Source organism: Adelges cooleyi, unplaced genomic scaffold, assembly GCF_023614345.1.
Source record: "Adelges cooleyi isolate 19-005CV unplaced genomic scaffold, UGA_ACOO_1.1 ACOO_flye_CR_arks_rails_tigmint_CR_PRNA_2, whole genome shotgun sequence".
NCBI lineage: Eukaryota > Metazoa > Arthropoda > Insecta > Hemiptera > Adelgidae > Adelges > Adelges cooleyi.
In genome coordinates, this window is record NW_026095860.1 from 2539270 (window position 1) to 2566275 (window position 27006).

The 27006-nt window shown below is 31.1% G+C and overlaps 2 protein-coding genes across 2 annotated transcripts in view; one reads left to right on the forward strand and one right to left on the reverse strand.

The window, feature by feature from the left end:
- Nucleotides 1-14794, reverse strand: part of LOC126833648 (prolactin-releasing peptide receptor) — an 84083-nt gene extending 69289 nt beyond the window's left edge. Inside the window, exons 1-2 of the mRNA XM_050565094.1 lie at nt 14699-14794; nt 8866-9270 (exon numbers count right to left, since the gene is read on the reverse strand). Coding sequence (XP_050421051.1) covers nt 8866-9249 — 384 coding nt within the window. The 5' untranslated portion in view covers nt 9250-9270; nt 14699-14794. The remainder of the gene's footprint in view (nt 1-8865; nt 9271-14698) is intronic.
- Nucleotides 14795-16201: 1407 nt separating this feature from the next.
- LOC126834007 (ionotropic receptor 25a) lies at nt 16202-26230 on the forward strand. The gene is made up of 17 exons (XM_050565652.1): nt 16202-16387; nt 16491-16643; nt 17455-17614; nt 17715-17857; nt 18900-19126; nt 21776-21957; nt 22477-22594; nt 22680-22907; nt 23008-23149; nt 23903-23958; nt 24166-24365; nt 24444-24582; nt 24785-25035; nt 25124-25323; nt 25420-25680; nt 25756-25972; nt 26045-26230. Exons 1-17 carry the CDS (start codon nt 16294-16296, stop codon nt 26079-26081), a joined length of 2808 nt encoding a protein of 935 aa, XP_050421609.1. The 5' UTR covers nt 16202-16293; the 3' UTR covers nt 26082-26230.
- Nucleotides 26231-27006: the final 776 nt, after the last annotated feature.

Genomic DNA, 27006 nt, shown 5'->3' on the forward strand with positions numbered 1-27006 from the left:
GTATGTTAGCCGTTAATGAGTTCTTCTAAATAGAAAAACGATTATTTCTATTGGTATTAACTGTAAAAAATCAATATTGGTGGAATCCGCACCGATAATGAATTCTGGCTATTTATTGTGTGCTGTTAAACATCATCATTCATCATAATTGGACCGATAATGAATTTTCGTTGAAATTTGCCCGTAATAATAAAAAATGTGTTATTTCAATTTAGCCAAACCATTAATGAGTTTTCGCTTTATCGATTTCTTATATTAGCCGTTAGTTAAAATATGAAATTATTAATAAAAAGTCATTTAGAGTGGGAAATTCACTATGAACACGTCTTGTCAATCAAAAGAAAATTATGTTTTACACTAGATAGCGCCATAAAAAAATGGCCAATTCACCGTTAATGGGTTTTTAGCAAGAAGCCGACGATGTGCCCCCAACACTTCACAAAATAGTGAAATAAATAATCAAGCTCTTAACAACCAACTTTCCCGTTATGTCGTTGACTATGTAAATGAAATATCTATGTCCGGATTATAAAAAAAAAATAGAACAAACAAAGGCCTATACCAAACCAAATTGCATTTTCTTAGAACGCTAATAGACTCCAAGTATAGAAGTTTTCAAATCGAATGGTACAGTAAATATTTATGGTTAGAATATAACTCGCCTAATCTTGTTTAATAGTACCCTTAAGCTTGCAAACAAATGAACATTATATGGCATTTCCCACAATTTGTAACAGTGTGTGTTCTGCGAATACTCAAAATAAGTTTCAAGAGGATCTGAAATATTCTATGAAACATTATTGATTTAACTATCAATAAGATATTAAGAAACATGTACACGCACTATACATATATTGTACTGCTTTGTTGTAGATAAAATATGTACAATAGTCAAAATTACATGTGATATTTTTTTTAATGTAATTTTATATTTAAGTGTCAGTTAAACGTTTTAATATAGTTAATCTGCGATTAAAATTACAAAGCGTTTAGTGTCGGATGTAATTAAAATGACCAATTCAATGTTAAAAAAATGTATTGTTGAAAATTTAGCTAACGTGCAACGTGCCTCATTCGTGGGTGTGAATTTCTGCGAAAAAAACCACCCTGATGAAAATGTCACGCTAAAATATTCATGATTTTAATTACAGTTTGGAAGGCTCAATCATTTAAAATTATTCGCTCGATCCTTTGCAAGTCATTGAGCTGACGCGACGTGTAAATGGGAAAACAAACATGATATATGCACAAAAAAAAAAGGCCTAAGCATTTTATTATAATTTTGTTAGGATAAACGATATACAAAAGATCAAACGCATTCTCACAGCCAATGTAAAACTTTGCTATCATTTAATCCACAATCAAAATTAATTGTTCATGTTGAAAACATTTTAATCGCCATAATATGTTAGTTACCAATAATAACAATGGTTTTGTAGAACCCGCGGCGAGAGGAAATCGCTTTGTGTCTACCACTTGTATAAATTTAATATCATAACAATCATATCAGATATACTGGCTGACAACCTTACTATTTCTCTGAAGATGGACCCTGCGATGGGTTCGAATCGTCAGTTAAGTAGTATTTTCAGTGTTAACCCACCCAAGAGTGGTATAGTTTGTTTTTACTAATAAGACGGCGCTTTAGTTATGCAATATTAAGGCATGAGTGTATTGCTGTATATTTAAATAATACTTTTTTATTTTTCCAGTTAATAGTTCGAAGGTTTGCGATTTTTTATATATATTTCAAACCATATTTTATTTATAAACAGCTTTCTTAGACCACTTCAGAAACCTTTTTGGTATCCAAACCTGGGTGCCAGATGACCCTTTTTTAATACTGCAATTCCATTTTCGAAAACGTATATTATTGCAAACTCACGTCGAGTAAGTCGATTAACGTCGAGAAAAGCTGCCACGATTTTAATTGTATCATATTATATACTGTAGAACGGACTGTAGTTTTTCGAATACGAAGAGAACAACAAACGTAAGTAGGTACAAACGTTTATTGTAAGAGTCAAACCTTTTGCCAAGGGCGGGAGAAGGGAGAAAAGGTACTTTTGGAAATAGACCAATAAAATGTTGGCACGTCGACCGGTATGAAACATACGCAGATTTCCACTAGCAATCTGCAACGGATTACCCAACTTTATTGCGTAACAAGCTTAGCCCTAATAAATTTTCACCGAGACCTTTCTCGGACGCCCGGTCGCTACACTTGTTTTCTTAATCGAATCTTTATGGCAACGTCGTTGAATTAAAATCTTATCTTTGTTTTAATTGGAAAAAAAAAACATTTTCACGAAACAATAATCCGGTAAGTGATATATGATATCAACGAAAAAGTTTACTATATAAGTACATATTAATGTATTATAATAGTATAGATAAAATAATATTCGACCAATATATTATATTCTATGTAATACCGTTACTTTTGTAAACAATTATTTTCAACCTAAAAATCATAGTATTGTTGTTGTTGTTGATGCTGAAACAATGAAATAACAAAATATTGTAAATGTATTATTCTGACAGTGCACATTTCTATGCAAACAAAAAAAAAACAATATAATATTTTCCTATGTTGAATACAACATCGGCAACAAACTTTTTCGTAATAACATTTTAAAATTATATTCAATTTGGATATAAGACCGCAAGCTGTATAAAAACGTAACGCAAACCTTTTTCATAACAGCAATAAGTTGACTTCCATACCGAGTCAAACATATTGCTATTTTACATAAGGCCAAATTAGACGTTGTTGTACTTCAAAGATAGATAGAACATGATATGGCGGCATGTTATATCATATTTTATTTTAGCATATAAATGATTTTTTATTTTCATCGTCGTCGACCGTTTTCGGAGAAACCAACAAATTGGCTACGCGTACAAAAGAAAAATATACTATACATAATATATTACAATGTAAACCGAGGATTACTTTTTTACCAATCAAGTTAAATACCGTTGGTTTAGCTTAGAAAGATACACTAATCCATTAAAGCCTTTTTTTTTAATACTTATTCAATCGAGTGACGTTAATTTAATGGCATTTGGGTCGAACGCACAATACTGTTCACTGATTTTACGGATTAAGTCAATGGGAGTCTTATGTAGATGCGATGCCATAGATCAATCGACAATAGGATCCGGGTCTAACATTTAAGCGATAAACCGTTTTTCAAGCAATAAAACTGACTACATGTATACTGACAGAGGTTTTAGCATATTATTATAAGAGAACAAACGAAAATAATCCCTTTTGTTAAATTTTAGTACGTTTAAAGTCGATTTCAAATTAAGTATTCGTGTACACGAGTGACATTGAGTTATTATAAAATAAATAACCAACTAGTACTAAAACACTTGGGTTAAAATAATGTAAGAAACACATTCCTGTACCTTCTGGCGGGGAAAAAAAATAAAAACACATTTTTTTGTTTTATGCTAATTTTTTCAGTTGTATTAAAAACACAATGTATACATACTATACTATAGATATGATTTAAGGATTGACAAAATATATTTTACGCACATGAACTAGTTGAATTTGGTATAGTGAAAATTTTCAATTCGTCGGTTGTATATAATTTAAAGACGGCATTTAAGACATTCTGCCATTACGCTGTAGTGTCAAATATTCCACAGTTTTTCATCATCACGATGGTCGTTTCTGTCCGTTAGGCGCTATAATGGTGTTTTTCTATTGATTTTTTTTAATTGAACACACACGAAAATAATTTTTTGAGTACTAATTAAAGTTTCAATCTTAACACTTAACCGTCTCTTACCGTCGTTTTAAATAGAACAACATGATTTCTTAAAAAAATGTGTCACTTGTCTTGCAACAGCGCTACTCCACAAAGAACATGTCTAACATAATAATAATAATAATATTTTAAATGTTGAAAATGTATTTTAAGCAAGGGTTGGATCCTTAAGGTTGTTTCAGATGTGTTGGACCTTCAAAAATCCCTCTGAAATCGCGTAGGGAACAATTTTATTGTTTAATGATGACTCACTATTGTCACTTCACTTCTAGAAATAATATCAACATGTTAAAAGACATAATATTTTAATTATCTGTCACGTGTATATCGGTGAGCTTTTAAAAAAAACATCAGACATTCATAACGTTTCTCGACGGTTTTTTTTTTCACGGGGTTTCAACTGCTGCTGATTTTTATTAATTCGATTTATTTTTTTCACCAGTTATCCTCGTCAAAAATGGTCTACAGCGGGTTATCGATTCGTATGTTGAATCACTATATTCGTTTAAGAGTGTGTGTGCGCCCCACGCCGGCGGGTTCATCTGCTGAGACACGGTATGTAAGTGGATAACGGCAAAGGACGGCCCGATGATAATTTGTCAACGTCTTTCAAAACACCAAAAACGTTTACCGGTCGTGATTAATCATTATTATATGATACGTGCAATTCCCGGTCACGTGAGACACCGTCCCGAAATATGAACCACACAAACACCGGCGGCTGCGGTCGCTTAAATTATTTCGCAGTTTGCTAGGAATGGAAGAGCAAGAAATAAGGCCGAGGTGAGGGCGCGCGCACATGGTACCGTCTTATAACGTTGAACACACACCGTCTTTGGGCACATGTTTGAAATCTTAGAAGTAAACAAACTGGTTGATTTCACTTGAGCCCCCCCCCCCCCATCCCCAGTAAGCTGATGTCGGATAACGACAGCGACGATGGCGTTTGGTATAGTATAAAAGGATCAACGTCAATAGTTTTCGATAAAAATTAGTCCACTGATCAAGTACGAAAATGTACTTGTCTGGTTAACTAGTTATGTGAAATATATTTAACTAAAATCACAAAACACGAACCAATCGTTAATTGTAATCAACTATAAGACCTGACATAACCCACGGTGCCAAACTAAAAATATAATTTAAGAAATTCTCAATTTTAAATTTCAAGAAAAATGTATTTTTTGTTATTAATCAATACAATGAATGGTTTTTTTTTTCAATTTTCTTAAATGCACAAATTCATATAATATCTACTACGTAGACTTTAGTTTTTAAATCCCAAAATTACACCACAAAAAACAAATATTGCAGTTACAAAATAATAAAATAATTATCAAGTTAAAAATTATCAAAAGATTTGTAAAAAAAATTAACATAGTGCAAAATTAACAAGTAAAAAATACTTGAATGCTCATTTGCCAAGAGTTATGAAAAATAGATTAGTTATTCTTTAAATGTACTTATCATATAAGTTCAATTATAATACAGGGTGATCAACTTATCGTGAACCACTCAATATCTCACTGTGTTTATTTATAATCATTTAATTTTTTTTTCCATAATGTTTTCATACAATCTGATCTCAATTTCTAAAAAAAAAATTTTGTTTTTACGCCCCCTCCCCTACTTAGCAATTTTTGAAACTTAAATGGTAATGCATACATTTCATTAACTTTTTAAATTGAGAATAATGTACTAAAAATATTAACAGGTCGATAACCAGTTTTGGACAAATATTTTTAATGTTATAAGAGTTTAAATGTTAGGATGGGAGGGGAAGCGCGGTTGGGATATGCGCGCAGATAAAAAATAAACTACACTTCACCTTTCCTCCTGGCCTGAACTTGTAACTTCAATATTATTTCTTATTGAGTGGTTCACAATAAGTTAATCACCCTGTATAGAAAATTCGAACGAAAAGTAATCAACAACTCGTTTCAACACTCAACACGCCCAAGTTGAAAAAAATTAAATTTCTCATTTCATAAAAAAAAGTCATAAAAACTGTTTGTAAAATAGATTTTAAAATCATTTTAGATTTTCAGATAGTCATTTATTTTATTTTTATTAAGAAGAAATTATCTTATAAATATGCTAATTATATGCCTATACATAATTGAGAATTCCCTAAATCCCTTAAGTATACAGACATCAAGTCTGTGGTGGGAGCATGATGTGAAGATGATGATCCATGTGCGCGGTTCTCTAATAATCTATGTCTTAATTGCGTTTTAAGGTGTTGTTAATAATTAATTTACATTAAAACTTCGCACAGATTATGCGTCGATTATAATGTGTCTGTTTTCATATTTTATAGTTCACAAATTGTTAAACAAATCTCAAGGAAATTCCCAATAGATTATTTTAAATTTTTATTGTAATCACTTAACAAATTGATAAACACTTATTTTATAACTTTACATTAGTTAAGTATCACAGGAATAAAAAATTATAACAGTTAATGGCTTTAAGTATATTTTTATTATGAATAAATTAAAATTACTCGAGTTAAAATATTAAGATATTATCGTTATTTTTGAACGCCGGTATGCCCATGCAGTTAATATTATTTCAACCCTTATCTATGGTGGTGGGTGCAGTACCTTATCGCCTAACCATATATATTGCTATTCGGGTACTATAATATTTCAGTAACAACGAAATAACAGGCTGGAAACTTTTGTGTATATCAGAATTCAAAAAGACTCACTCAACCGAAACATGACCTATACATTATTATAATATCAGCCGACTAAAGTCATGACCCATTGTGCGGTTTCGACTGAAAAGGTCCAATTGTGTTTATGATATTAAATACCTACTGTTCTCACTTTTGTATTGTGCTATGATATTAAATTTAAGATGTATGTATATTGTTTACTTCGTTTATTACAAATTATGCTTACATTAAAAAAAGCATAGTGCAACTTTTTCATTCAACTTTTAGATTTTAAAATACAGAACAATTTATATTATTGATTTTAGTAATTACAATAAAAGTATATTAAAACATATCGAGACTTTAATTTGTCGGATTTGTGTTAAGTTTATTTATTTTTAAGTATTTAAATGCGGATAATTTTGTGATGTTTATTTTTAATTAAATTTCCTCTTTTAAAGTAGCATTTTGTGTCATTTATAATACAATACGTTCGTTAGCACAAGGTGTAAATAAAATAAATATTTAAATGTACATCATAATGTATATTTTATTAAGCATACAACAATACGACTATAATATGTAAGCGAGAACTGTTATTAAAAACGTTTAAACTTGAAATGGACAATTCTTTAAATATTTTCATTTAAGTATAGCCAGTTTCTAAAAAATGTAATTATTTTACCGAGAAAAATATAATTGTGATTATCAATAATTTGATGAGATTTATAGATACCTTTTAAATTGTGGAATTCAATATATTATTAAGTCTATTTGAAATTCAAATTCCCAAGGCGATCATTTTAACCACTATTTTTTTAATATCAATTTGCAAAATTTGTGTTGTCCTACGCAAACTGCTGATTTGTCCAAAGCAAGGTGAACTATTTATGATGATCATTACCTACATTTAACCCTAAAACCACAGACGGCAAGTTTAATTAAACCGTTAAATCTCGTTGGACTTCAATTTTTTAACATGAATTCCTTGGTCGTTGTCGATAATAGGAAAGACAACGACAGTTATAGAAAATTATTATGCGACTATGTTAAAAAATGTTAAACTCAACTCAAGTCCAAAGACTTTGTTGTTATTTCAAACTGATAAATGACATCTAAAATTCACGTGCTTTTAATGCATGGAAATGACCTTAATATTTTATGTATAAACTTTAAGGGATTTACTTAGGATAGGATTTTCTAAACTATGTCCTTTTTCTACCTAAACCGAGCACGATTTACACTTAAATGTTAAACCACGGGGCTTAGCCTATAACCGCATGTTTATGGTCAGATACCGCATACAAACTGTTAAATCTTATCCAGTACATACTAATCGAATAGATATAAATTTAAGCGGTATTTTTTGAAAAGCACAACCTTTATAGTATGATGATTTTCCATAAAACCAAAACCGTAAATTTACACTAGCCACATTTTAACTGTTAATTTATTGATTTAAACAACAGCAACAAAATATTTCAATGTTACTTTTAAAGGATATTGATTTTATATTGTATTTTCTCTGTTTGCGCTATGATTTCTAAACCACTAAGCCGTTTACTTTTATATGTTTCCAACCAAAAGAAGAAGGAGTTAATGTTAAAATAAAAATCCCGTTTATTCTTAAAAAAATCCAGAGAAATTCCACTAACATCCCGATTTTAAATTCTACTTTTTGACCTTTTGTAGATAAATATCTTTCAAATTCTATTAGAACGTTCGTCCATAAGATGTGTTATTTTAGAGGTACAGTTTTGACTTAAGAGATAAGTATTCAACTTCAGATTTACTGATTTACAAATGGATTTTCAAGCAAACGATTTTTGTGATTTTTCCAAGTAGTTTAATCACTCAAATACTAAATTAAATGTGCAGAACCGTAGTTTTTTATTTTTTTTTCTCTCTCTATATTAACAAAACAATATGTACAATATTTACAGTAAGTTTTTTTGTTTGTCGAGGATACATATCATGAATAATTAACATGTGAAGAAGCCACCCATCGGGAACACCTCAGAGAGAACCATGGTTAATTATTTTTTATTTCAAACCTTTTTTTTTTTTTGGCCATATACTTCATTCCACCGTCCACGTACTATAGGGACATAGTAATTAGTCGCTTTAACACCGAGTTAAGGTTATCCGTGTCGAGCAACAAATGCAGTGTATGCGGAACAACAGCGTCGTCGTCATAAAGTTGTAATTTCAAGTTATAAATAATACCCACCTCGTTAATTACCGTAATGCGTAGACAATGAAATGGCAATATAAAATAAATAGTTTTGCACGTATTAGAGCGAGAAACGAGGAGTCGTACGAACATTGCTATTGTTCGCCGAGTCGCAGTGCACACCACCGCCGCCGGGTATGTGTGCTATACTGTCGTTGATAACAGAAACAATCAGCACGTCTTACCTGTAACATGGGCAAAAAGTAGCACAGGAACCGTCCGAAAATCCAGTTCTGCACGAGCAACACTATCAGGGATATGGGTAGCACGGACACGCACTCGAGCAAGCCAGTCAGCGCCAGGTTGGCCACGTACACGTAAACGGGATCGGCGGAGTACAATTTTTTTCTGAAAATTATTGCCAGCACATAAGCGTTGCACAGTGCCCCGGCCACTATGAGCGCGCTGTAACCGCACACAAAACCGGGATACGTGTGCCGGACGGACGGCCGGAGCTGCAGGCGATTGAAGTCCACGGTGTCGTTGCGAAACCCTCTCAAATAGTCCACGATCACGGGCAGCCAGTTGTGCGGGATCTCGTCCACTTGGATGGAATTCAGCTCGATCATGGCGCTTGGGGTCCGCGACACCTGTTGAACAAGATAAAAAAAAACCAACGAAACTTAGTCTGACGCGTCCAGTTACAACGGAAAGTATGGGCAGCGTCGCTAGAGTCAGATAGAGCTTGGGAAGTTCGGACCAATGAAAATCACCTATTTTCACGATCATACTTATAATTCTGCCTGGGAAAAAATAGCGCTTGAATCGACTTCAGGCGGCGTCTGGTGACTAACCATACTTCCCACTAAAAGGCTAGTACTATGTTGAAAAATTAAACAAAAATTGTTTTCTTTCTATTAGTTCGGCAATAAAGCTAAAATAAAATAATTTCACAAGTCGATGGAAGAATGAGCGTATTATGGTTAGTACGCAAAACCTTTTTGAAACGATTAAAATATTTTGTTATTATATAATACAAAGTAAACACAAGCGTTTTATATAACTCTGCTATTCAAATATTACCTATAGGCGAGTGACACAGAAAACGCATTTGAGGTAGTGGTTAATGTTTTTCACTTATAATGCTCTTAACGGAGCGCAGTTATGTTAAGAGACAAACAAAAAGCAATCAACATAATTTATACAAACTATACCTTGGATATGTAAGCTATAAGGTCGGTTATAAAACACAGTTCACTCTGATACAAGCGTGTCTCATATTTCAGGTTTTAAGTAAAATAAGTTTTCCTTATTCTATATATAAATATTTCTACTATTATAAAATGTTTGTTTATTTGAATATAAAACTTTTTTTCGTTCTTTAATTGTTATATTATGCAATCACTATACAATGTAGTATAATGAAAATATTCGATATTTTTGTTCAAAACAACATGTTTGGCTTGAGAGTTGAACTGTAAACAAAACTTGATTTGCTTTTCAATAAAAAAAAAAAACAGCTAAAAAATCATCAGAAGTGTTACAATGAATTTTACAAAAACAAGTTAGGTTTGATTAACTCTGAAAAAAAAACATTATTATTTAAAATGAATTCGGAAGGTAGCCCTAGAGGCCACAATTAAAGCTTAATTGTGCTTAATAATAGAACATAATAATTAGTATACTTGGACAACTACTGTAGTCGACTTCTTCCAAACCTTTGCTTAATTTATTTGTTTCCCTATGTCATAATTAGCTATAGGCTATAACATAGCTGACAAATATTTTAACATGCATCTCCTCTATTAATAATGAATAATAAATATATATTAATTAGATATTCATTACATCGACAAGCTCAGACAAATTGTGTCAAGTTTTAACATTACCTAACCAATAAATAATAATATGCAATATATATTTTAACAACTAATTTTCAATATTTTGAAATATTAACAGTTAAAGCAAGTTTTTTAATAATATTACATTTACTCTTTACGCTACAATATTATGATTTATGCACTTTGGTCCCAGCTAGAGTTTTTTTTAATTTAATTGCAATTTGCAATATAGTTTAAAGAGTTTTAACTCGTATATATTATGGCAACACTAAATGAATGTGATAAATATATTATTTAACTGGTTTAGTAGTCATTATTTAAATTTTCAAAGCTTCCTCGCCTTATTTTTATTCTGGGATGATAAACAAACCACGAGTTGAGTATATATAGTACTAATAAACTTCCCCCGTATAATATTATTATTAATATAGTATATAACGTTAAAATGTTGTATATTTTTTTAAATATTTTTGTATACACCTAAGGACATAAACCAACCATTAAGTACTTCATAACTACTTTTTTTAATAACTGACTTTTCTTATTATTTGAAATTATTGTAGTTTCTTATATAATAAAATAGAAACTTAAAGGAAAACTCTCAAACGATCATTGCTTATCTAACAGTTTTAACAACACTAAATGTGTCATCAGTTGAATTAGTTCATTAAGCCTGCTTTAAAGTAGTGAGTATCCTGTCGTTAGTACAAATAAAAAGAAACTTAATCAATTCAGATTAAGAAAATATAATATTAACACAAAACTAGCTGTCATAATAAATCTGTTTATCGAATAACGATTATTAAAATGTGCTGCTGTACAGTCATTATTATGTTACATGTAAGTGACATTGAATAATTACATATTTTCTATTTAAATAGCTAAACTTGTACGTTAAGTAAAAGATAAACATAAATATGGTATACAATAACTGAAAAAAAAAACATAATAATAGCATAGCAAATGTTCTTTTCGTATAAATTTGTAGTGGTTTTTTAAAAATATAAATAATATGTGTAATTAAAAAGTTTAAAACACAAATTCATTATTAAAACCGTAAGAAAATTCATAAGGTATTTTTCATATTATCCAAGAAATCGGTTATTCCTTAAAAAATGTCTTTTTTTTGTAAATTCATTAATTTTAATTTTTGTTAAACCCGTTTTTTCAAGAATATTCTCAGATTTATTTGGACATTTCCGGAATTGCGATGCCTATTTAAAGCATATTTTAACATTTTACATAATAAATTTAATTAAATTTACCTAATTTACTTCTACATAAAATACATAGTATCTAGTATCTCGTCGGTCACATTTAATTTTCCTATTTGGTAATAGCGTTAATATTTTATGTTTGGTAATTGTATATCATTTGTTTGTACATTGCATAGTTTTTATTAATAAACAAATAGTTATGATTTAATTCTGTATTTTAAACAGTTATCTATTTGATACACATGTGGGCGGCAATTATTGTTAACGAAATCCGAGGAGCGCTAAAAAATCAAATTCGCTGTGTAAACTACATGATATTAAATAATGTTACGATTTTTTTTTCTTTTTTATTTGTTAATAAAATATATGGCGTTGAAGAATATTATAGTTTTAATACTCCAAGGACACCGTATATTATATTATATAAATAAAATGTTGACTCTACAAACGCAAAGGCTGTAAAAAATCCAAAATAATTTTTCAAAAATCTACTTATAAACAAGTACATGTAAAATGACAAAAGCAATTTAATAAATATTTCTATATATAATTAAAGCCCATTTCAAAAATACAACACCTACACATAAACGAGTGGTGGTAACGTTGTACATTATTTTTTAACAAGACAAAATTTTCGCTGGTAAACCTCAGATGACGATGATACACTTACAGTATACAGACGTGAGCATGATCACAATAAAAGCTTTTATGATGAGTACAGGGAATAAAGAGATAAAAATAGAGAACTTTATAGGATACAACGGTACATTAGTTGTATTATTATTTTTCTATTTATTTGTTATTAAAACTATACCGGTTTAATTTTTTTGGTAATTTGTCTTTGTTCCAACACAAATTTTAATAATGCAAAAAAAAAAAATTTGTTATTGTACTAGCGGTTTGTTAAATCCATAATATCATGGTATAATTATTATTGTTGTCTTAACTTACCAGCCATCAACAGCTTAAAGGAAACCCCAATTTAAAAACTTAAGACCCGCGGCTGTTAGGCGTAAATCATATTTACAAATACTTTTACCGAATTTTACTAAATATTAAAACGTTAATTAAAATAATAGTATTAGCTGTACTTGGTTTCTTTAAACATTTTTAAACAACAAGTTATAACTTAAAAAAGTTTTTTAAATAAACTTTAAAACCAAAAATGTTTGAAAAAAAATAACGTTTGCGTTTTTTTTTTCAATTTTATATTACTTTCACATTTTTGTTATTTTATATTTAAATAAACATACAATAAACGATACAAATATGAAATAAATAATAAGTTCGTTTCCTTCTGGTAATTCCAAGTTTAAATTTGTTATAACAAATTTTAGAAAGAGAAATAACTCTTTGGATTACCTTTTTAACGATATATTATTAGTTATTACATATTATATGTATATTATAAGAAAAAGAACCTTTTGAAATTGCTGGTAAAAATGTTACAATAATTATAACTTAAAATTAATTGGTAATAAGACTTAGTTATTACTATAAAAGTATACATAATTATTTAGTAGCTCACTGTGATTGAAGTTTCATATTGATACGTACCACTCTCTCTCTCTGTTCTATAAAACGTTTTACATTATTTATAAAATTATTCATTATTAAAATATTCAAAGTAATTAAATATTAATTATTCCACAACAGCTGATGTAATAATTAATGGACTTTTTGAACTTAACAGGCAGTAAACTTTACAAAGTATAAAACAAAACCATTTGTTTTCGGCAAATTTAACTACAATTTTTTTGCATAAATAATAAATTACCCGGAACCTAAAAATTGTTAAGTGCTCTTTCACGTCTGAGAACAAAAATATGACTGTACTCAGACATCAAAATAAATAAAGACTGTCGTTTTTGCAAATTTAATGTCGTTGAACTTGGCAGACCATCAATCACATTTTAAAAGAATAGAATAGAAAAGTTCTACGACACAACACACAGTTCAACTAAATGAAACCAATATAAATTACTGTTAATTATTTATTTATTACCCGACTGCGAAAGAAAAAGGGTAAAGTGTATAATTTATATTTCAATATTTACTAAACTAAAAAAAATTTGTAATACATTTTTCAGACTTAGAGCATTTGTTTTACTAAATACCACATAATATATACAATTGTATTGGAATATTCCAACTGATCTACTGAACTACTATTGATGAAGATATGGCTAATTTTGGACCATTGGGTGTAGTTAAAAGTTAATAAAAAATGTTTTTCTCTAAGTATATTTTCAAAGTAAGCGACTAAGACATCACAGAAACAAATAAGCCGATTAAATTAAAACTTTATACAATAAAAAAGTATGGAGGAATTAATAGTCTTCCCAAACGGAACTTAATTTTAAGTAAATAAAAAGGTTTATAAAAAAATACATATCTTACTTAAAACTTGTTTATAATTTTATACTTAAAAATTCTTCAAGCACTAATTTTTATAAAACTTATTTAAAAAAACTTACTGTTTGAATTTAACCGGTCGATTTGTGTTAAAAAAAAAGGCGATAAACGCAAAGAATTAGTTTATTCAATACACTAATATAAAAAGGATAAATTTAGTTCTTTAAGAAAAATATTTGTTTGTAAGACTTTCAAAAAATGCTTATATATTAAGATATTAAATGCATGGTACAATTTAATACCTAAAAAAAAAAGTAAACCATTTTTACCGACAAAAATAAAATTTTTCTGCATTTACTATTAAATACAAATTTCAACATTTTATTTGAAGGGTTTATATTTTTACTTTTTTCTAGTTTTTTTTTCTTAAAAATCTAACTAATTTTCTAACAAATAAATAAAAAAACCGGCCTTTTAGCTAAAAAAACATTAACTCGTATTTTTATTGTACGTTTTATTTTCGTTAAAACGTTATTTAATAGCGGCTCTGATAATTTAACCAAAAATAGTGTTTTCTCCCTCTAAATATTATACTTAACCGAAATTTAATTAGGTATTCAAAACGAGAAAAACGTCATTTTTATTAATAATTTGTGTTTACTTACAGATTTTTTTTTTCTTTTTCAAATTAACGACGACGATGCGATAGCCTATTGGTCACGGTACTCCAGGCTTTTAGGTCATTTTGGCCAAAACACTCCGAAAGGACTGACAGATGAAGCTGTGTCGGACTTAGCAAGCATCTCGTTGGGGTACTACCACACAACCAAACGCGGTTGCCATGGAGTCGATCCGACGCGCCGCGCCGCCACTGAGTTGCTGTTCGCCGTATCTCTATGTACCTATTGTAAAAAGATAATAATTTATGTTTCCAGCGGATACGAGAAGGTATAGGTTTTAAAATTATATAAATATACCTATTTGGGTGTTGTGTCGAGCTCCACGATATTATGTTATCAACCGAACGACCCATTTGTTCGGATAACAAGGCTATATATAAATCAGAAATCGTACCCGAAAAGCCAAAAATGTGAAAAAAACCAACCCCTACTTCTTTAAATTCAATAAAAACACCTTGAAAAATGTGCACATTTTCCTACTTAAAATTATCGCACCCCAAAAATATTACATTACTTATGAACATTTGTAGGATCTTCTTCAGCTGTATAAACGTATTATTAGTTTCGTTTTTTTTTTAAGTGTACTTTTTGTAGGACTGAGATCTGAAAATTAGACTGAAAGTACATCTATAACATGTATTATTAGACGTACTGGTAAAGCTATACTCTTTTTGTATAGATCCCACCACAAAATAATAATGTCAATGGAAACAGAAAAAAAAAACTGCACAATAAATGTGTATACAGCAGTGAAATTACATTAGTCCGATATTTTAAAACAAAATGTATTATATTATTGAAACTGATTAACGCTGTCTACTAATCAAATATTAATATTAAATCTATCTGCTATTGTATTATACTTGAACCAAAATATTGAACTGCAAAAATATATTGTTAATATCGACTATTAAAAGAGTAGAATGTAATTTATTTTTTGCTACGTTCATATTATTTTGTTTAATAATTAAAAAGGAAAATTTAATTGTATTACCCTTTTTTCTTCGTATACAAGTATAACAATATGATATGATTAAATGTTTAAATTTATTTTGCGACATGACTAAATGTATTATGGAACTTAGTAATTATATTAACTAATAATAAAGTGTTCTACAAACGGTTTACATAATTCTATTTTTGCTTTTGGTAAATAACTCCATTACAAGTTAAAAACTTGATGACCCTTTCATACATAGCTGTAGTTCTCTGATTTTATCGATGGGGGTTTTTTGTACCTACCTAAGGTTTGAGCCTACTCGAGGTTTAATCTGCTTATTTCTAGAGAATCCACCTAGGTGAATATATCTGGCAATATATAGCAATAATTACTTTCAATAATTGTGTTTCAATCAAATAACTACTATATTCATTGGCATTACACGTGTGTGTGTGTACTTAAACAAGGACCCTGCAAGGCTACACGTCGATTATTTTAACAAATTGAAGATCCATTCAAGTTTAATAGTGTTTTGACCGACGTTTCCCTGGGCGACGGTTAACAATGGTTTCTGAGAAGAAAGCCTTAAGACTTCAAAGCGCCCAAATCACTTTGCCCATCAATGTGGTAACAACGGTGCATGATGAACACAATGTTGGAACTCTGGAAAGTACTTTTCGTCACGATTGTAATTGATTTCTGCAATTCGCAAAATTTGCAAACAATTAATATCCGTAAGTTTCAAAACGTGGCACGCACTTATTCGGTTGTGAAACGTGTCGTCAAACTTTTAGCTGCGCAATTGAATTATTCCTCTTGTTTGTTGTATTCTATTAGTGTTCATCAATGACCGAAGAAATTTAGTGGCCGAAGAAACTTGGGGGGTGGCGCTTAACTATATCCGAAGAAATCCAAGAGTCGGATTGATGATCGACGGGTTGTATTCGGTGAATATAGGCGGTGACGACGCTTCGGCTATTTTGGAAACGCGTAAGTCAACTATTTTTGGTTACCACAATAACAAATATTTGAAAAAATCTAGTTGTACATGTTCACCATTAAATCTACACTGGTCTATCTAATTAGTTGTACTAATTTATTTTCAATTCTTCATTCACCGTGTTAAATATATTATCTCAATCTATTCTGTCTGATTCCCTTGTTATTAACGCTACTATTAAACACTCATTGCTAATTCCATCTATACTAATCACTCCGCTAACTACACTTTCCGTTTTCCTTTTATCTTTTTTACTCGAATGCCCTGCACTGGATTCCGCAAGACGTACATCATTGCTGGCGTCACAACGGTTTTCTACAATATTGTACTTTCGTTGTGAATAGTGCCTTTCCGTCACACGACATCCGTGTTGTTGTCTCTTTCCGCCTCATCAAATCATTTTTTATTCCCCACATCCTCTTTTAATCTCCCATTCTCTCGCATCACTGATCCCGCCGAACTACTCGCATTTCTCCACCTTATTTACCGCTTGAAATCCAATCGTGCCGGGACTACAGGAAGTCCACAGTAATCAACGCGGTGTAGTTGTTTAATTTCGTTATTTTAAACTAAATTTGTGGCAAAAAAAAAATTGGACGTTTGTATGGAAATACTGGATTATGTAAATAAATATAAAACATCAATCGTCGTACATGATTGAATAATATATTTTTAAATAAATCGCGCAAACACACACACACCTCACACCCCCATTCTTCACTATGCTGTGCTATATTTGTTTGCATAAAATATGGCAATCTGTACAATATGTATTTATGGACATTTTATATTCATTTGTAGTTTGTGTCAATTACAACGCGTCGATCCGGAATAATAAACCACCACATTTGGTTATTGACACGACAATCAACGGTGTATCTTCAGAAGCTGTTAAGTCGTTCACAGCCGCATTAGCATTGCCCACCGTCAGTGCGTCTTACGGACAAGACGGCGATATCAGGTAAATTATTTAAAATAACAGCTACGATATCATACACACCAGAAAAATGAATAATTTTAACCAACTCGCACCCCCCCCCCCCCGAAAACTCTTTGTGTAGGCAATGGAGAAATCTAGACGGTGAACAACAAAAGTATCTTGTACAAATCAGTCCGCCCGCGGATATCATACCGGAAATAATAAGAAGCATCGTAGTGTCACAGAACATAACCAATGCCGGAATTATGTTTGATGATACATTCGGTATGCAGAAATTTAAATTAAATAAACACATGTTTTGATGAAATACATAAGACGCAGAATGTTTATAATACAAGTCCATGCGAAATCGACATAACGACTTTAAATTATTTTTCGAATTTTTCCAAGACTTTGGATATTTTTCTTATAAAACGCTAAAAAAAGTATATTAGAGAAATTTCAGCTCTCTATAAGCGCATTATTGTGTGTATATCAGGCACCCGTTTTTTATATTTTACAAATTATAGTAACATTTTCACACAGCTATAGAATAATTTCAAAAAGTTACACTTTTAAAGTTATTACACACTTTTTCCATTGAAAGTTAAGGTTTTACAGACAACTTTTATACAAAAAAACGTTTTTATACACGCTGAGACCGATTGATTTGTAAATTTTTAACATAAACATAAAAAATTTTAAAGAAAAAACTTTTTTATAAAATTGTATTTTAAACTTGTATAATAATTAAACGTTCTATACGGAAACTGCTATTTCTTAGAATAAAAGTTTAAAGTGTTACTTTTACTTTTTGGAAATAAAAATGTTAACAGTTAAATTAAAGCTCCGATTTTAATATTGTCCCCTGTGAAAACTATTCAACAAATTCATTACACAAAAAAAAAAAAATTAAATACATTTTAAATATTTAACATTATGGATCCTAATAAAAATTTTTAATTTAATTTAAATTGTTATTTGATATGTAACATATCAAATTAAAGCTAATATCTCAAAGTTTATATTTTAATAAATACATTTATGCATTTTGATTTGTCTCATCAAATTAATCAAGTTTTAATGTAATTCAACGACTGTGACAAGTATTAAAATGTACACAAAGTGCAGTCGGCGAGCCAAATATATACAAATAATATTGTTTTAGTGTTTAGCTATAATAAATATCCAAAGTCTTAGAATTTATTATTATACTGCTATATTAGTAAAATATATGTATGTTTGTGTTGATTTCATGGAATGACGTTTAAGTAAAAATTAATGAGTCGTCTTAGTGATTTCCCCAATTGATTTATTTTCATTTCAGTCATGGACCACAAGTACAAGTCCCTGCTTCAAAACATACCAACTAGACACATCATCGCCATCATTGATGACGTGACAAGCATAAAACTTCACTTGACCCGATTCCGTGACGTGGATATTGTAAATTTTTTTGTTCTGGGAAAACTTTCCAGCATTAAATCAGTATTGGACCATGCGAATTCCAATAAATTATTCGGCAGGAAATATGCTTGGCATGTCATTACACAGGTAACGAAAATGTATTGGTTTTTTATTCAATGGTCTTGGAAAAAAACTGTGTATACAGTCTTAAAATTTATCATAATTTTTTTTTTAACACTTATTAGATTTGTTTATACTATGGTTTTAAGTCAATTCAAGAAAAATGTTTAAATAATTCAAAGCAAATTATTTTTTTACTACATGATTTTTTCTAGTTTTTGTAATAAAAGTTTAACAAGGCTGGACAAGGTTATATAGCATTATATAAATGTTTTATGTGTAATTTCCGGCAAGTCAAGTCAAATAATAAAAAGTTTAAGTAAAAACTATTATAGACTTGATAAGTAACGACTTGATACTGTCAACAATGTTTTGTTTTGTATACTACATTATTTTTATAGTTATTATTAACAACTAAGTTGTTAATACACACCTATTTAAACTAAACAATGTGTAAATGTAAAATATTGTTTTTTCGCCTTCTTGTGTTAACTTTAAATACCGGAATTAGTGAATTTAAAATTAAAATATAAAGCAGGGTTAAAATTAGGATGCTTTTTGTGTATCCGCCTAAGATAAGTCCTTTAATGGTCCCAACTGATTTTTGTGTTTTGTTTCTTTTTTTTTTGTGAATTTGCGTTCGTTGTCACAATAACTGTTATTAACTGATTTATTACTATATATGTGATTATATTTAATTGGCATTGTGTTTCACGCCGCGTGTGTATTTAGTATTGCTAAAGCTAAGAAGGAACTAATGGTTGGATTGTTAACGAAACAGCTTATTAGTAAATGCCTTTCGGTTCGTCGTCTGCACGTCTAGTAGCTTCTAACTTCTACTAGGCAGTACAGATCTAATGAATGTATACATTTTAGTTTTTGTTATAGCCTAGGTTGGTCATATTGGTTTTGTCAAGCAAAAAACGTCAAGTCGAAACGATTTAGCATGGAAAAACATTTCATCGTTAAGATTTTAATTGCGTTAGTCGTTATATGTATAAATAACAACGGTACGGTGGTTTTTAGCGTACAGCATTTTGTCCTCGAACAGGTCAAACATAAATTAATAATTATTGTCAGCCACAACTTTGGGAAGACATGCGTTTCGAGGAGCACAACTGCGGAATGGGTCGGATAAAGAAAAATACTGCATACATATTACATAATATGTTCTAGCCCTATCGACTGTCCTGAGTCTTGATCATGAACATATTTTTCTTAATCCAACTTATTCCGCAGTTGAGCTCTTTGAAAAGCATGTCTCCACTAAAGTTACGGTTGACAATTAATAAGCTTGACCTGCTCTAGTACAAAATGCTGTACACAAAATACCCTATCGTGTCGTTATTTATGCGTATAACGACTAACGCGATTAAAATCTTAATGATTAGAAATATTTTTCCATGCTAAATCGTTTCGACTTGAGATTTTTTACTTGCCGAAACCAATATGACCTACCTAGTCTATACCAAAAACTAAAATGTATACATTTATTAGATTTGTACTGCGCCTAGTGGAAGATAGAAGCTACTGCGTGCAAAATACCAACCGAAACGCACCGCAGTTGTTTGCTTAAGACATATTATGTAAATATCAAAAGTCCACAAGGAACAATCGTTGTATATGTATAAGCTACTAACAAACAAAAAAAAAACCATCATCAAAATATTTATTACCTAGAAAAGTTAGTACTAGCATTGTTTTTGTCGCGCATAACATTTTATTTTTTGAAATTATTTTCTTTGTGAAATATAAAAACGATTTTTATAGCTTTATTGTATATGTTACAGCTCCACTCCAGGTCTACACCTTAAATTCAGGCCTCAAGTCCAAAAACATTGCTCGAAAAAACGAAATAAAAAAAAAGTTTCCACCCAGTTAGGTTTCACCCAGTCTAAGAGAAAGAGTTTATGTTTTTTTTTATTTTTGGTTTATCGACCATCATAGAGCAGTATTTTTGAGTTAAAAATGATATAAGCTCGTTTGGTGTACTTCTCGATTTTAACCAGGATGAGATGAACTTTTAGGTAATATTGTTAGGCCAATAAAGTACCTGCCATGTATGATTTTTGGTCTGTAGATATTCTTCATGAAAAAATTGATTCAAAAAATAACTTTAATGGAAAGTGGAAACTATGCGTTCTAATTTCCATATTGAAACAAACAAGATGGTATAATATTATTTTAAATAGACTTTGTCAGGAATTGAAAACAACCGAGGGCCTCTTAAACATCTAAAGGTGTAGTAAACAAGTAAAAAAATAATGTGCACGTGTATTGTTCAAATATTAAAAAAGAAATATGGTTTTATACCTTACACGAAAAATATTAAGAATATTCGTGTACAAATTTATCGATTTGAAAAAAAAACAACAGATATTCTATTGCTTACACGTTTCATAAGATCCATATCACATTATATGAATTGAATAAACGAGTACCTACAAAAAAACCATTAGATTCAAAAATCAAAATTAAAAAAAAACTCACTAGCGGCTCTTGTCATTGTAATGGTTTATTAAGTTGTATTTTTCGGCTAACTTCTAAATAATAAAAACAAACCTTCACGGATACCTACCCGAAATTATTATTGTACATAATTACTATTATACATAGTAATAGTTGCCGTAAGGCGTTTAATATAATATGTTTAAGATGAAATTATATTAATTTTAGGACAAAGGATCTCTGAAATGTGGTTGTTCGAATGCAACTATTTTATTTGTAAAACCAGAACCCGATGCTGGGAGTCGCGAGAGGCTGTCTAACTTAAGGACGACTTATGGCTTGACCTCAAGTCCTGAACTCACAGCTGCCTTCTATTTCGATTTCTACTTTCGTTCACTGTTGTCTATCAGGTAAAATTTAAAACCAGCCTCGTACACTTCCTGGCTAGTTTTAAGAAAATATCTAACAAGTTGTGCCATCTTGCGGTGAAAACGTGCAACAGATAATAACGGATAAAATCATGCATAAATAATTTTAAAAAAAAACTGATTCTATAGTTTTAAAAAACCATTTCTCAAGAAGTCTATACAGATATATGTCACGGTATAATATTTTATAACTTGGGCGGTGTTCTTTTGAACGTCAATGAGACAATAATGTATTATTATACATTGCTGATTGTATAATATGAAGGTTTTCGAGCTACTCCCGTCATCTTGAATATTTCATTGAATAAAAAAGTAGATTGTTTTTCGTATAATATGCATTGGCTTACACTAGAGCAATCAATCAGGTGGGTGCCGTACATAAAAGTTTAACCAAAGGCGAACGGTCGATATTTCCTTTTAAAGTCGTATTATAATATATTATTTTTAATCTTCCACTCCTTGATAATCGATGATTATTCATCGTCACAATATTGTACACAGGTCGATGATGAACAGCGGAGAATGGCCGACAAACATTTCATACACAACGTGTGACGAATACAACGAAGAGAGTCCGCTACCGAGGCGAAACGTCGACTTGAGAAAATATCTCAAAGATGTAAGTGTGTTGAAGACACCTTGTGGTCGTCAAAAGGCCATCTTCTCGAAATGACAGCCCGTTTGCTATTGTCCCCATTGTTTAGCTGACAGAACCGCCGTTCTACGCCCCGTTCATAATCGACTCCAACGGCCGCAGCTATGAAGAGTTTACCATGCGATTGGAAAAAGTCACTGTGCTGAACAGTCAGTCGGTCAGTGCGGAAAACGTGGGGTCGTGGAAAGCCAGTCTTAATTCACCTATCGTCGTCAAAGACGCGGCCAACATGACGCACTTCTCGGCCGTAACCGTGTACAGAATAGTGACGGTTTTGGTAAATACCAAAATACCTACAGTGTAGCAAAAATAAAAAAATTACAAACAATAGTAAAAAATCGTTAAAAAAATTTGTCACCGAAAAATGTGATTTTTAGCAAAACCCGTTCATGATCAAAGTCGACGACGAAGACGGCCAAGGAGTAAAATTCAAAGGTTACTGCATCGATCTGATAGAAGAAATAAGAAAACTCATCGGTTTCGAATACGAGATTTACGTGGCGCCGGACAATAACTTCGGTACTGCATTAAAACGCTCGTTTTACTATTTTTAGAACCGATTTCATATTATGTTACTTACATACTAATTGTATTGACCAATGAGCATAGTGCATTTTGAAAAGGATTCCTGGAAGCAGTGATTTTTTTGTAAGGGCGAACAACTAAAGCTAAAGAAACTGGAAATAATTCTGAACGAAAATTTGTATTCCTTTTAAACAATTTATTTTTTCCCATTTTAATAATAAAATTATTATTGTAATTTATTTTTCACAACAGTTTTAGGTAAGTAGAAATCGCCATACCTACTATTTTCATTCTACAAAAAAAAAAAAATTGAAGTTTTATAAACTGAAGATTGTTTTTGTACATTTTGAAAAAGGGCCATATTAAGTAATTTTTAGACTCTGTAACTCAAAAACTAAGCGCGATCGAAAACCTACAGGATTCAACACAAAAAACAAACTTTATTTGGGTGCATTTAAAAAACACTTTGACCGTTTATTGATACACTTGCATCAATTAAAACATCTATAAAACTGTTATCGGATCACTCGCTTCGGAGTACGGTTAAAATTAGAACCAGTGATTTTCAACCAGACATAGGTAGATTTAAAAGCCCCTTTAAGAAAAGAAAACAAGTTTGCAAGTTCCTTTATTAGAAGTGCTAGAACCAAGAAACTAATTCCTATCTTTTCAAATGAACGAGGAACTGGACTTGTGATACTTATGAATTATAATGGTATAATGATAAAGTTAAAATATTTTTTTTAGGAAATATGGATGAAAATGGTCAATGGAACGGAATGGTAAAGGAACTCGTCGAAAAGGTAATTTTTAATAATTTTCTCAAACCAGGCCTATTAGTCCTGGCGGCTAATTCAAAACTTGACAGGGGAGTTAGGTCCCATTGTTGATGTCGATTGAGACATTTTGTTGAATTAAATACACCCTGAAAGAACAATAATTTTTGAAACATGCCAAAAAACAATGATAATGACTCATGATTTATAAAATACACATTATATCATGTTTAGAGGGCTGATATAGCCTTAGGTTCGACGTCGGTGATGGCCGAGAGAGAAAACGTTGTAGATTTTACGGTTCCTTACTACGATCTAGTAGGGATAACGATTTTAATGAAAAAACCCAAAACTCCTACGTCGCTGTTCAAATTTCTAACTGTATTGGAAAACGACGTATGGATATGCATACTAGGAGCTTATTTTTTCACTAGGTAAGACTAGTTTTTGCAATAAAAAATGTACTCAAAATAGATGTTAATAATAAAATTATAATTTACCCTTTACTTTAGCTTCTTGATGTGGATATTCGATCGGTGGAGCCCGTACAGTTATCAAAATAATAGAGAAAAATACAAAGAAGACGAAGAAAAAAGAGAGTTCAACTTAAAGGAATGTCTTTGGTTTTGCATGACTTCCCTCACTCCTCAGGTATGCCGTAATTAAATATCAATTATGAAGTCAATGATAACCGTTTGATGTAATTTATAAAAAAAATATAGACTATAATACTACAAATTGTATTTTTTAAAAATGCCAAACAAATAATATTATATTGTTTGATGCAATGTTTTTTTTTTTATCTTATAATATGCACAACAAACCAAACACCTAAGTTTGAGTATTATTTTAGGGCGGAGGAGAGGCTCCCAAAAATCTATCGGGTAGACTAGTCGCTGCAACGTGGTGGCTTTTTGGTTTCATTATTATTGCATCTTACACAGCCAACCTTGCTGCGTTCTTAACCGTTTCCCGTTTGGACACACCAGTGGAGTCTTTGGACGACCTGTCCAAACAGTATAAAATCCAGTACGCTCCGTTGAACGGTTCGTCCGCGATGACTTACTTTCAAAGGATGGCCGATATAGAAACCAGATTCTACGAGTGAGTGGTTTTTTTTTCTTTCATTTCGCACGAATCGGGAAGTAACCAAGCACAGCTGTTGTTATTTTAATGGTTTTCACCTCCTCAGAATATGGAAAGACATGAGTCTAAACGACAGCTTGAGCGAAGTGGAACGAGCCAAACTAGCGGTTTGGGATTATCCGGTCAGCGATAAATACACAAAAATGTGGCAAGCCATAAAGGAAGCGAAATTGCCCAACACTTTAGAAGAAGCCATCGAAAGGGTCAGGAGTTCCAAGTCTTCGAGCGAGGGTTTCGCTTACTTAGGTCAGTGTCAGAACGATACACACAGTACTGCAATTATTGGTGTATGAAATCGACGGTGTGTATAATATATTCTGTTGAATGCCAATATGTTAACAGGAGACGCGACAGACATACGATATCAAGTGATGATCAATTGTGATCTGCAAATGGTCGGTGACGAATTTTCCAGAAAACCGTACGCCATAGCCGTGCAACAAGGGTCGCCGCTGAAAGATCAGTTCAACAACGCCATTTTGTTACTTTTGAACAAAAGAAAATTGGAAAAACTAAAAGAAATGTGGTGGAATATGAATCCGGAAAAAAAACAATGCGAAAAACAAGACAATCAGTCGGACGGAATAAGCATCCACAACATAGGTTACTATAGTGTTTTATACTTTCATTTTTACTTGCGAGATTGCTCGAAAATTGATTTTTGCTTTTCTTTTCAAGGCGGAGTCTTCATTGTTATTTTCGTCGGCATCGGATTGGCATGCTTCATGTTGGCGTTCGAATACTGGTGGTATAAATACAAGAAAAATCCAAAAGTTGCCAACACGATGAACACAAAACCAACCGGATTGAGCCGCAATAATTTTGCATATCCTGTGGTTCCAAACTTCAACGAGATGACTGGCATTAGGGCTAGAAATATCATGCAAGGGTTTAGGTAAACCGTTGAAATCATGTTCAATGCAGATTTATAATAATATTATGTAAACTCCACGTTTTATAATTTCAGACGGTCATTCGGTCAAACTACACCTAAACAAAATTAATACATTCATATTATACCTACCAACAGTACCTACCTCTTCAGTTTTGACGGACAACTTAATTAGGTTGACAAAACGTGTTAATAGCTTACCGTTTATCTGTTCTACGAAATTCGAAGAATAAATATGTCTTCATACTTATTATAATGTACTATAACATAACATTTAATTCGTAGCTACAAGAAAGGTTTTTAAGGTTTGAATATTTCATTGTTGATATTTTTCCATAGAATTTAAGTATGCAAATTTATACTGTATAAAAACCAAAAGTCATGTTTACATAATATATTGTTTTCTTGGTATTAATATTTAATGATACCATCGCCATTAACGTTATAAACGACCCAGGTCTAAAATTTATATTTCACTGTTTTAGCTTAAAAATACATTATTTCTATCTGTACACTAGTATAACAGTGTATTTTTCTTTTATGATATTTTATACACACAAAATATATATATACCACTATATGACAACACAATAGCGAGCCTTTATGGATTTTCATTATACGTTTTTCTTGAACGATTATATAGTTCAAATTTCTAGCAGGCCTTGTTGTAAGAAAATGGACTTAGGTTCCTTTTTACAAACATGTATAACCCGTCCAGTTCATCTTGAACTCGAGCCACTGTTTAAATTATTAGGGGTTTAGTAAAACCATCAGCGCAGAAGCGTTGCCAATTTTAATTTATTTGTATTATATTTTTCATTTGTTTTCCAAGTACATATAATACTGAAAATGTATACACAAACACTATTAAAAACAAATCAATTTCCTCGTTATACTTGTAATATTTACCAAAATTACCTCGAATACTATGTTTTTAAATTACCCGACTTGTTGTGACGTGGGACGCCAGATGGCGTAAGATGAACATGGCATAAGTACTAAGATAAAAATGAATAGAAATACAAATAACAATTATA

Coding starts and splice junctions, on each gene's coding strand:
- LOC126834007 (XM_050565652.1), top strand. CDS start 16,294: ATGATGAACACAATGTTGGAACTCTGGAAAGTACTTTTCGTCACGATT. Junction 16,388..16,490: donor TTTGCAAACAATTAATATCC/GTAAGTTTCAAA, acceptor GTATTCTATTAG/TGTTCATCAATGACCGAAGA. Junction 17,858..18,899: donor TATGTTTGATGATACATTCG/GTATGCAGAAAT, acceptor TTTTCATTTCAG/TCATGGACCACAAGTACAAG.